The following is a 12,749-nucleotide window of genomic DNA, read 5'->3' as shown; positions in this document are numbered from 1 at the left end:
TTTTTTTCATTATTAAAGAGCCTGTACAAATAACTTGTGAAATATGAAATAAAAATAGAATGACCAAATAAAATGCAACAATCTAAAAAGAAAATACTAAATGATGAAATAAAACTAATAAAGTATGACAATAAATATATATCAAAAATAAAAAATATATTAATAATGAACTATATTACAAAAATGTTCATAAAGTACAATAATATAAAGTACAAAAGCAAAAATAAGAGATATTAAAGATAGAAGAAACTAATATAAATATACAAGAAGAGTAAAGATAAAATTAATGTAAAGAATAACAGAAAAATTAAAAATCAAAAGTCAAAATATCATAATCTAAAACAAAATATCAATTTAAAATATACTACACAAAATAAATATAAATAATAAAACTACGTACTACTAAAACACAAAATAAAATATATAGAATCAAATATACAATAACAAACAGGAATACCATACAAACTGTAATGAAGAATGAATACAGATCATTAAATCATGCATTCAAAACAACAATAAACACTCTTAAAAACAGTTGGGTTCAAAATAACACAATTTGGGTCAAAATTGACCGAGCCACTACATGGGTCCATTTTTCAGTTTGCTAGTTTGATACTCATGCTAATTAGCATCGATGATGATTAGGGATTGAAAACAAACAATAGAACAACCTCTCAATACTTACAATATACTCTAACAGTACTCGCAGTCATATATTCTTTATGAATGACTAATATTAGTGGCGCACTAAGCTGAAGTAATTGAGATGTCTTAATAAGTAATAATAATAAGTAATCTGTCTGCCCTATACTGCCCCCAGGTGGCTAAGACAGAGCAGCACAAAGACGTCCTATATGCGTAACTGTTTCCACACTATCAGCCAACAATTTAAGAAGCACATAACAACGGTATGCGTTCAACTTTGAACAGTGAACAGTTTGGAGGAAGGCCCGCCATTATGGTGGGATGAGTTTGGTGTGGAAGACGCACTTCCTCAATAGACTGCAGTTCCTAAAACATCTCGTTGTTGTGTGTCAAAGTGTTGGGAACAAAGTGATGCCTGGCTGACTGCAGGATTAACGACCCGTGGACTTCAAGCAAAGACGCTAATAGGATCACCAATCACGCTCAGATTGGAAAGAGCACAAATAGAGCGAACCAGCCACACAAGGTGTTTTGTTCTTCTGTTTTACTCTGTCAGCACATCTTCAGGCTGGTAAGTCAACTTTCCTCCAACTTGTTGTTCATCTTTGCTCATGTTGTCATTGGTTCCAATGAGGCGGCGAGGGTGCACATTAGGGAAATAAGGCTATACACTAAATTAACCAACTGCAGGTGGCTAATTAATAATAGAATAACTTTTTAATAGTATATTAATAGTATATTATTAATATCCTATTAATAATTAATACAGTGCAAATATGAAAAAAGAAGAAAAAAGCACAATACCTTTAGTGTTTTATGTATGATGGTTATGATGCAATTTCTGCAGTGCAATTCTTGTATAACATGCCATAAACAGAATACTCAAGCAATAAAATAAAATAATAAAACAATACAAAATCCTAAAAATTGTCTACTCTATTATATTAATTGTACATAATTGTTTCTACTTGCTGATGGCAATGATAATAATGTGCTAATAAGTAATATACTTAAACAATTATTTAAAATAATTACATTTTAATAAAATATAGATATTACTGATATGTAATGCCCCAAAATATGGTTTTATTAAAAAATAAAAATAAAAAATTAATTAATACATCCATCCATCCAGCTTCTTAACCGCTTACACCTCACAAAGGTCTCGGGGGTGCTGGAGCCTATCCCAGCTATCATCAGGCATGGCTAATTAATACAATCATGAGAAATAATGGCAACTAATTAAAGGAAACATATTTCAATGTAACTATAGTAAAACAAATTAAAATGAGAAATAATGAAAAATACAATAAATATAGCACAATTTAACAATAATAAAATATTTAAAAATAACATTCTAAATAACCATTTTATTCATTATAACACTTTGATCTACTAATATGAAAATGATAATTAATACAATAATGAGTAGTAAATGATACAAAACAGCATGAATTTAATGACAGTAAAATATAAATAATTAAATTCAGATAAAGTGAAAAATATATTAAATCTAGCGTTGAACTATAATAAAATATAATTTAAAAAAAATAAACGTATATAAAATAACCCTATTTTATTCTTCTTTATTTCTTTTTTAATCCTCTTGAGCACCCTCAAGTGTTGGAATTTAGACAAGCTCAAATCCGATTATCCCGCTGATCAACATTTCTGCGTGCGTGCGTTTGTGTCTTTTTCAGACGTTCTCCTTCCATACGGGACCGTAAAAAGCACCAAAATGAAGCTCGTGTTCACACTAGTGGCGCTGGTGTCGCTGGGTCTGCTCGTCAGCGGCGCCTCGGAGGACGGAGACGCCTCAGAAGACACTTTAACAGGTGACAATTCACACACAATCATGTAGCACCGCTTGTCAGAAGTTAAAGCTGTTGTGAATTTGTGCAACCGACAAAATTGAATGCAGCTCTGCTTACCTTTTGGCTCTGACATGAGAGGAGGGACTTTTTTGAGGCCTAAAGCCTTGACATGATCATTTTTCAGACAGTGTTGTTCAGAGGCTAGAATAGACTGCAGCCACCACATGAAAGTGGCTTTGAATCTTCACCCCAAGCTGAGAAACACTTTCAGTTTTTTTCACGCCAACTCAAAACTAGGGGTGTGTTAAAAAAAAATCGATACGGCAATATATCGTTGCGAGCCTCATTACAATACACGTATCGATACGCAGGCGTCAGAATCGATATTGCTCGTTAACTTTAAATAGGCAGTTAACGTTTGCCTTTGCAGCGTGCATTGTACCTAAGAAATAAAAACCAGCAGCGTCTTTGAAGTTAATTGCCTTCAATTAATGCAAAATTAGCTCACCAGTGATTGGACACTGTGTCTTGATAAGAAAAATTAAAGTAGAGGAAGAATATCAACATTTATTTACTCATAAACTTAACATGTCACGTGTCTTAATGCACCAATTTTCATATATTTTGTCTAAAAAACAAAATAGAATGTGTTCCATGAAAAAAATGCTGTTTACTAGGGGTGTGAATTGCCTAGTACCTGACGATTCGATTCGTATCACGATTCACAGGTCACGATTCGATTCGATACCGATTAATCCCGATACGAATGGTCACGATTCGATACCGATTAATCCCGATACGAATTTATAAGTCGATTGTTGCGATTTTTTTCCATTCAAATTTAGAAAATACTATCAGTAAATTTGTACATGTACACTGTAAGATTTGTATGAATATATTTATCTAAAACTTGAGGCTTATAACCGTGAGCCACTGTACACAAACAGTTTGCAATCTGTTTCACATTTGAACAGCATTAAAATAAAAATATTAAGGCTTAATGTGCCGTTCATATAACATTCTTCCATGCTCAAGGTGTGAATCCTAAAAAAAAAAAAAAAAAAAAAAAAAAAAATTCTGAAAAAAATCGATTCTGCCGATTATTGAATCGATTCGAGAATCGCGCGATGTAGTATCGCGATACATCGCCGAATCGATTTTTTTTTAACACCCCTACTGTTTACATTTCCCCAAATAGTTCAAATAAGCACATTCTAGAGCTGTAATTTTAATACTTTTATATTTGTATTCACATTGGCTCATGCCTATTAATAAATGTTCCCGGTGTTTCTGTGAAAACTGCTCCTTGCTCTGCAGTGTGTACACATTTAGACCAGGCAAGCCCCTTGGTGGTAAACCAGAAGAGCTACTAACAAAAACATTTTTGTCATCCAGCATAATAAACATATCCTTTAGGTACGACCTTTAGGTATGACTGTTATTATAAAATGCAAGTAAATGAATGTGAAATATCGGGATACGTATCGTCTTGAAGATCAAGTATTGGGATACATATGTATCGCGATACGTATCGTATCGTGACCCCTGTATCGCGATACGTATCGTATCGTGAGGTTGGCGGAAATACCCAGCCCTACTCAAAACACTCATTTTTAAAATCACCTTTTCCTATTAAAAATATTGAAATGCCATAAATCCATTCCAGCCTTCCCCCAAAACACAATAATAATGTGTAGGCACCACTGTATTGGCTATGTGCAATTTCAACTTGATGCATGGACAGGCAATCAAAAAGACCCAACTAAGTGTATTCAATTAAAAAGGCGGAGAAAAAGAGCACCTCAGCCCTAAACGCAGACTTGAACGAGGTTCCGTTCCATCCTGTCAGAGTTGTCCAAGGCCGGAGAGAAGGTGGTGGGCGAGGAGGTGAAGCGCGCCTTGTACGGCGTGGGCCAGATGAGGGAGGTGATGTGGAGGAACGAGCGCAAGCACGAGCAACTCATGAAGTCTCTACGTCACAGCGGCGACAAGCGAAAGGTACATGCACAAGTTTAATTGGAACTACTGCCATCTAGTGGAAGAGCATTAAATGACTCTGGGTGTCACAATATGTTGCTGATGAACACAAGGACATATTTGTTGTAAAGTAAACAAATAATTTTCTGAACAATTATATGAAATTGGACAATTATGTGTGGCACACTGATTGGAAAATGTTTTAGGTCAAGAGACTAACTTTTTCTTAATTTGACTTTATTCTTATATTATGCCTTTTAGTCATGAAACGATACCAATTTGTAGCATTCTCTCAAATTCAACAGTATTCTCAAAAATTATCATTTTGTTCTTAAAAAAAAAAACCCAAATAACTAATAATAATATTTATAATAATATTCCTTTTGTTCAAAAAACAAAACAGTCTTGATTGATGCGCTGTGTTCCCCCACATACTCCAAGATTTTTTTTAATTTTTGGAATCACTTCTCCATTCTATGCTGAAAAACTCCCATATTGGTCGTTTTTGTGTCCTCTTAGTAAGGCACTATACAGAGATGAGTTGAAGAGCATAATTTAGACAAAAGTAGCACTTTGCCACCATCTTTTGTCCAAGCAACTCAGTTTGAAGTGAGTTGAGAAGCTTCACTTAGACAAAAGTAGTGCTTTGGCACCATCTTGTGGCAACTATGTCGCGATGAGTCGGGGAGCACAAATTAGACCATCTTTGTCACTTTCTTTGGGCCAAGCAACAATGTCTGAAATGAGTTGAGAACTTCATTTAAACAAAAGTAGTGCTTTGCCGCCATCTTGCAGCAGTTTAGTGCCAAGGAACTACATTGAGGCGACTTGAGGGACTTCATTTAGACAAGTAGTGCTTTGCCGCCATCTTGCAGCAGTTTGGTGCCAAGGAACTACTTTGAGGCGAGTTGAGGAACTTCATTTAGACAAGTAGTGCTTTGCCGCCATCCTGTAGCAGTTTGGTGCCAAGGAACTACATTGAGGTGAGTTGAGGAGCTTCATTTAGACAAAAGTAGTGCTTTGTCACCATCTTGGCAAGAAATTATATGGATGCGAGTTTCCTGCAGATACAAGTAGTGCTTTCCCACCATCATTTTGCCAAGGAACTATGTTGAGGATCATGGTTTAGACAAAAGTAGTGCCGTTCTGCCTTGCCACCATCTTTTGTCCAAGCAACTCTGTTTGAAGTGAGTTGATAAGCTTCACTTAGACAAAAGTAGTGCTTTGGCACCATCTTGTGGCAACTATGTCGCGATGAGTTGGGGAGCACAAATTAGACCATCTTCGTCACTTTTTTTGGGCCAAGCAACAATGTCTGAAATGAGTTGAGGAGCTTCATTTAGACAAAAGTAGTGCTTTGTCACCATCTTATGGAATCTTGGTGGCAAGAAATTTCTGGACATGAGTTTCCTGCAGGTACAAGTAGTGCTTTCCCACCATCTTTTTGCCAAGGAACTATGTTGAGGATCATCATTTAGACAAAAGTAGTGCCGTTCTGCCTTCGCTCGGTAATTGTAACCTTTTGGGTGGGGGGAATGAATTACTTTATTTTATATAATTCTATATTATTTTGCTTTATTATTAGTTTGATTTGTTACTGTATGCACTTATTTAAATATGTCTAAGGGTTCCGGTGACCCTAGTATGAAAACCACGGCCTCGGAGAACCGAAAGAGGCGGAGTCAGACTCAAAACAGCTGTTCCTCTCTTCCACCAGGGTGCGGCGCAACTGACTCAGGATGTGACGGAGAAGCTGCAGGAGGCCGAGGAGCAGTGCAGGGTCTCCTTACAGTCGGAGTGGGACGAGTGCAGACCGTGCTTGGAGGACGCGTGTAAAACGTTCTTCACCAACACCTGCCGCAGAGGCTTCGCCACCTTCCAGACCAAAGTGGGACAAACACCTCATAGTGCACCAAACCCGCCGTGAATAAGGCTCCACAATTTTCCGTCTGTCTTCTCCCACGCCAGGTTGAGAACTTCTTCCGCCGCGTGTCCCGAGGCTTCAGCTTCGGCGAAGCGACCGTAGAAGCGGACGACATCCTGGTGAACCAGGACCCGGACAGCCCCGACGCGGAAGTGGTCCGCATCCAGGACGCATTCACCCGCCTGACTCGCAAGGTGGGCACGCTGGTGAACAGCAGCGCGGCCCTGGCCTCCAGGATGAGGGACGGGCTGGACCGGGCCGTCCGCAGGGCTCTCCTTAGCGGCCCCCCGTTGCCGAGCGCCACGGTGGCCCCCGACGACCCGGCTCGCGACTCGGGCTTCCTGCAGGGTGTGGGCCTGGAGGAGGTGCTGGACTCCTTCTTCGACTTTGGGCGCAGCGTGGTGGAGGAGTTTGGGGCGGTGGTGACGCAGGCGTTTGATGGACTTCACGGAGCGCAGCAGGAGGAAAACAAACGAGGTGAGTGTAACTCATTCAAACAAAAAAACAAACAAACATGTAAATATGTTTGGACTGGTTGCCAGCCAATCGCAGGGAATATTATTATTATTATTATTATTATTATTATTATTATTATTATTATTTTGATCAGGTGCAGATATAAGTTTCACTTTTTTGTCCTCCTTCATTTCTTTTTTAAAGAATGAAATAAAATTTTGAATTGAATTGAGTATACAGCAGGCTTTGATGCAGCTTCTGACCTGAAGAGGTCAGTTAAAGCCAGGGTCGTTATTACAAAGAACGACCAGCAGGTGGCAGCAGAGTATGAGTTCAACCAGGGCCATGTTGCAACAAATTCTTTTTCACAGTGTTTTCAACAGGTTTGTGAATAATGATGAAACTTTTCTATATTCTGATGCTAATTGCTGGAAAACAAAAACAGAAATATACATAAAAAAAAATTCCTGATGAAAGAAGACACTCTAATCTTTCTTTCGGTTGGTTCCATGTTTTTATAACAATAAAACACAATAACCTGTGGATGGGCCTAGGATGGTTGTAATGTCCAAAGATGACGTCCGTCTTTATGTTGGACTGCAGAGAAAACATTCCCACGCCTCCTGCGGAACAGGAAGTTGTGCCGAGACCTGCGCAAGCAGTCGTCCGAGTGCTGGCAGCTGCAGAGCCAGTGCGAGGCCTGTCAGGGGGGCTTGTTGACAGGTAAGTTTATTTAAAAAAAAAACCAACAACTCAAATCTACCTCCTCTGGCTGATGTCCGCTCCACCCCTCACAGAATGTCCCAGCGTCAGGGAGCTGCACGTGGAGCTCGAGCAGGTGTCGCAGCTGTTGGGCGTGTCCAGGGAGCAGTACGACGAGGTCCTGTCCATCGTGCGGCGCCATGCCGACGAGACGCTGGGCTGGCTGGGCAACATGGCCGCCGAGTTTGGCTGGGTGGCGCGGGCGGACACTCAAAACATCTTTCGCATCACCAGGGTGAGGATGAGGAGATGTAAAGAAGTTGTTGAACGCAGACCACTCGTGTACAGCAAACTCCACATCCTCCATTTTTACGACCAAAGACTTAGGTTGAAGGAGGAGCTTCATTAAAAGGGAAGTAACCCCCCCCCCCCCAAAAAAAAAAAAAAAAATCGTGACAATATGTTTTGTGCAGCCCCATTAGTCTAAATACAGTTTTATGGTTAATATTGCATTAGCGGAAACCGACTTAAGCAGCCAAATTTAGCAGTTGTTACTTGTTATCAATATCAGAAGGCGGCCATTTTGCCACTTGCTGTCGAGTGAAAATGACATCATATTTGCTCAGGTCACAGGTAACAACCAATCACAGCTCAGCTTCAGAAAACAGGTGAGCTGTGATTGGTCGTTGCCTGAGCCTTGAGAAACTGTGATGTCATCTTTGGTTGACAGCGAGTGGCAAAATGGCCGACCCCTTAGATGGATAAAAATGGCTGGATTTTACTTCATAACTCATATTCAACAAATGTAATCCCAATTTCATGTTCACAGACTAGTGAGGGCACATATAACATAATTATTGTCAAATAAGGTTGACTTCCCTTTTAAGTTAGGCCATAGCCTTGTCTGATAGAAGAAAAAGTATCTTGCCACGAGATGAAGCTGGGGGTGTCAAACATACGGCCAGTGGTCCAACCTGGCTGGTGAGGACAGAACACAAACAGCAGTTTTTCAATGAACTGGTGTTGCTAATTATGTCCATCGGAGGGTGCAATGACAACCACTCCACATAACATTCAGAAATTCAGCAGTGACTGAGGATATAATGCAAAAATTGTAAATGTTTCTTGACAATATGTTAAATGTGACCTCACTAGTCTAAACACGACATTCTGATTAATAATACATTTTTGGGATATGAGTTATGAAACAAAATCTGTTTTTGTCCATCTCAGAGCGTCCATTTTGCCATTTGGTGTAGTGTCGACTGAAAATGACATCACAGTTGCTCAGGCAACGACCAATCACAGCTCACCTGTTTTCTGAAGCTGTGCTGTGATTGGTTGTTCCCTGAGACCTGAGCAACTCTGTCATTTCCACGCGACAGCAAGTGACAAAATGGCCGCCCCTGAGATGGATAAAAACGTACTCATATTCTACTAACGCAATATTAACCAGAATACTTTTGAAGAGCTTTGACATACACATTAACTGTCTCTTTCGTTTATTTACCGTAGAGAAAACAGTTTAGCCTGCTTGAATGTGATTTATGTGTAAAACCGTTAAGCTAACATAAGACAAAATTAAAACAAATGGCTAATCCTTTGACAAAGCTTAACACAATGATCTCAGCTTCAAGTATAGCTACAATGCTTTAGTAAAATTTTAGCATTCAAAACTGTTGTATAAAATTAAGTTTTTAGTATGTTTTGAGCAGGAGGTGGGATACATCCAAGTTAACTGTATTTAAGTAGAATCCTCCTCGTCCAATTATTACCCAAAAGCATGTCAAATGTGGAATATTTTTTTAATTTACAAAAATAAGCTAACCAAGAATTTATTAAATTAGGTAGTTATTGTCTTTTAAATTATTACACTTTAGTGAAAAACATCCAAATCAATGTAAATTCGGGGCCCGAACTAGATCCCCTCTGTCATACTAGTTCAATGCCTGGTTTGAACATCATACTATTACACTTAATTGGGTTAACGAACAATACTAAAAGCGGAAACTCAAGTCTCACAAGATTTGTAGTGGTCTCACGTGACTATGTGACTGCTATCCAGCTAAAAAAAACAAACCAACAACACATTTTCTTCAACTGTATTGTAATGACATTAGTGTACTAAATAATGTCCAGTGCGTACCTCATGTTGCTTTTTGCTCTCCAGGTGGCGCCAAAGAGCCAAGACAAGAACATGTCAGTAGGGGAGGAGACCCAAGTGGAGGTGAACATCCTCAACTCTCCCCCTTTCGTCTTCTCCGTGCCGGGGGAGCTGAACCTGCAGGACCCGGCCTTCATTCAGTACGTGGCCCAGGAGGCCCTCGACAAGTACAAGGAGATGTTCAGGTAACGGGTGTGACATTTCACAGGACACACAAGAATATTTAGTCACACTATGAAGTTGTACTGTATTGATATTTGTGTTGTTGCTTGACAGGTACCACGAGGATGAGTAAACGGCCAATCACAGAGCTCCACAGAATTCAAACATCTTACCTGTTGACAGATAGTGAAACCACAATATGCCATTCGCATTATATCCAAATGTCACATTTTGATGTTTACAGTAAAAACTCCCCCAAGATTTCAGCACAGCAAACTCAAATTCAACTTTTCAAGTAAAACGTTTATTTTTTTTCTCTGTACAAAAATTCTGAGTTATTTTTTTTCTGCATCTCTAGTTTTAAGTCCTACCTTTAGGAACAATCACATATTAGGGTCTCCCCAGACAGACACAAACTCAATTCAAAACAATAAAAAGTTCACATATTTGTTCAAACCGCTGGCTTTCGTATGCAACTTTCCCATCATGCACCTCTGGACCAACAGTTATAGGATAGCTACAGGAAATACAGGTTGGGGGGAAAGAAAGAACAACATGATGTGATCTTACACAGAATTGCGGCATTCAAAAATGTCACAGACATGTTGAAATTCTGATAGAAACTTAAAAAAAAAAAAAAAAAAACTATGGTCACAGACAATTCCCTCCTCACCTTAAAAATCTATTACACGTTTCTTTTGCACTTAGGCATGATTAACTCTAATGTGAAAGTGTACCAAAACATGATCGCAATTGTGAAAAGTTTGACAGAAATTAAAGACTTCAGAATTATTAAAGTACCTCAAATGGTTTGAAAGATAATGATGGGAAAATTCAGTGCCAGAAATAAAACCAAAATAAACTTCTTGGTCACAGGAAATGTCCATTGTGAACATTGAAAGCAAAATGTTTCGACCAGCATGCACTCACTTGAGCATGATTAAAACTCAATGATAGGTATCGATTTCCAAAATGACTGAAAAATTACTGAAAAATACGTGACAGACATAAAACAAAATTAAATTCACAGGATGTGTATTTTACATATTAAAAATGCTTCTTTTTGCATTTGGCCATGATTAATTTGACTGCCAGGCGTTATAAAAACAAAACAAAAAAATCCACAGTGCCGGCCGCTTTTGAGCATTTTAACTCAAAGCAAAAAGAATATTGTTTGCCTTTACTACATATACAATGTGGCTACGAAATGAAAGATCACATTCCATTCATTGGATTTTTACTAATCATCATGAAACGTCTTTGGCAGTCAAAGAGTTAAAATATAAAAGTATGTCCAAAAAAATGACTGCAATATTGAGTATTTAACAGAAAATAAACTTCAGAGGAAATTCCCATCTTGAACATTAAAAGTATTTTTCTTTGTACTGGCACTAATTATCTAAATTTTTGGTCTTTAAAGGCCCAGTCTGCCGATTTCACTCAGGAAAATGCACTTTTTAAATACAGGACTACACACTTTAAATTTTCTTTGTCTACACATCTGGGCTTATGTTAATGTTTGGTGGTGATTTTGTCCTAAACCCCCACCCCCGCAAACGGGGCCGGGCGAATTTGTCCGCTGGGTGACATCACTCCCATGTCAATTTGACAACACGCACGGATTTTTTTTCACTCACTCATTCACACATGTAAGCTTCCGAGTGAGTGAAAAAAATAAAATAAAAAAAATCCATGCGTGCTGTCAAATTGCCGCGGGAGTGACGTCACGCAGCTGACACGTTCGCCCAGCCCCGTTTGCGACACGCCACCCCCCGTTCTGCGATTGGCTGGAGGGGTGTAAACACTGTCTTTCCACTGAAACGTCCAGTTGTTTACAAAACACAAAATAGCAAAATACATTCAGACCGGGCCTTTAAAAAGGACAGAAATGTTGAGTTTTTGACAGAAATAAAACTAAAATAAACTTGGTGATCACAGAATGTATTCATAATTCATCCCCCAATTCAGAAAAAATATGTTAATTTTTTTTTTTTTTTTGCACTTGGGCGCGATTAAAAAAACAGAAAATGTGTCAAAGACATTTTCAAAATGAAAAAACAAAAAAACAAAATTGTCATTCATCCACCTGTTCACACTTGCTACATTTTTTTCCTGCACATACTGTACATTCTTGCATCAAGCCCCATCTGCACTGTCATACACACAAAAAAAACTTGTTGGCCTACAAGCATTCAATTCGCAAACTACTGTACAATACATGTAAACAAATTTGGACTCCCAATATCAATGAATTATTATAGCAAAATATTTTTAAAAAGGGAGGACAATTGTGTAAAAGAGTCATTGTGTAAAAAAAGAAAAAAACCAAATCATCATTGCATCTTGCAAGTATAGCCATCAATGTGAAATGAGGACTAACTACTCTGGTATTGATCACAGTGTCGTGGCCAGTCTGTTTTGTACCAAGTCGAGGCTCTTGCGGGCCTACAGGTTGTCTCCCGGCTGGTACTGGGGCTCCGTGGCCGTGAAGTAGTCCTCCAGGAAGGACTGGATGTACTCGAAGGTGGGCCTCTCGTCGGGCTCCTTCTTCCAGCAGTGGCGCATCATTTCGTGTAGCGACTCGGGGCAGCCCTGGGGGCAGGGCATGCGGTAGCCGCGCTCCACCTGCTCCAGCACCTCTCGGTTCACCATCCCTGAGGAAGCATAACGCCAGCCCACATTGTTTACATCTCTGGACTTGTATATTCCATATTTATTTGTTAAATATGTTTTACAGAAATGATTTGGATGTACTTGAGACATAGCAAACGTCAGCTAATGTGGGCTAGAAATGCTGACATATCACTGTTCTAAATATAAAAAAAAACATTCATCGCATCAAAAAGTTTCATGTGGGATACTTTACAGTCATTTAATGTGTAGCTGTCGTATATGGTCTGGAAAT

General features: G+C 38.9%; 2 protein-coding genes across 3 annotated transcripts in view; one reads left to right on the top strand and one right to left on the bottom strand.

The window, feature by feature from the left end:
- The first annotated feature begins 922 nt into the window (after positions 1–922).
- On the top strand, positions 923–10,300 carry clul1 (clusterin-like 1 (retinal)). Its single transcript, XM_077522771.1, has 9 exons — positions 923–1,216; positions 2,346–2,480; positions 4,309–4,457; positions 6,154–6,324; positions 6,405–6,837; positions 7,420–7,539; positions 7,614–7,813; positions 9,689–9,867; positions 9,959–10,300. Exons 2-9 carry the CDS (start codon positions 2,384–2,386, stop codon positions 9,975–9,977), a joined length of 1,368 nt encoding a protein of 455 aa, XP_077378897.1. The 5' UTR covers positions 923–1,216; positions 2,346–2,383; the 3' UTR covers positions 9,978–10,300.
- yes1 (YES proto-oncogene 1, Src family tyrosine kinase) overlaps positions 10,127–12,749 on the bottom strand; it is a 35,688-nt gene continuing 33,065 nt past the window's right edge. For both annotated transcript variants that reach the window (XM_077522753.1, XM_077522760.1), the window contains exon 12: positions 10,127–12,498. In XM_077522753.1, coding sequence (XP_077378879.1) covers positions 12,290–12,498 — 209 coding nt within the window. In that variant the 3' untranslated portion in view covers positions 10,127–12,289. The remainder of the gene's footprint in view (positions 12,499–12,749) is intronic.

Source organism: Festucalex cinctus, chromosome 1 (assembly GCF_051991245.1).
Source record: "Festucalex cinctus isolate MCC-2025b chromosome 1, RoL_Fcin_1.0, whole genome shotgun sequence".
Lineage (NCBI taxonomy): Eukaryota > Metazoa > Chordata > Actinopteri > Syngnathiformes > Syngnathidae > Festucalex > Festucalex cinctus.
This window is presented reverse-complemented; position numbering and strand designations above follow the sequence as displayed.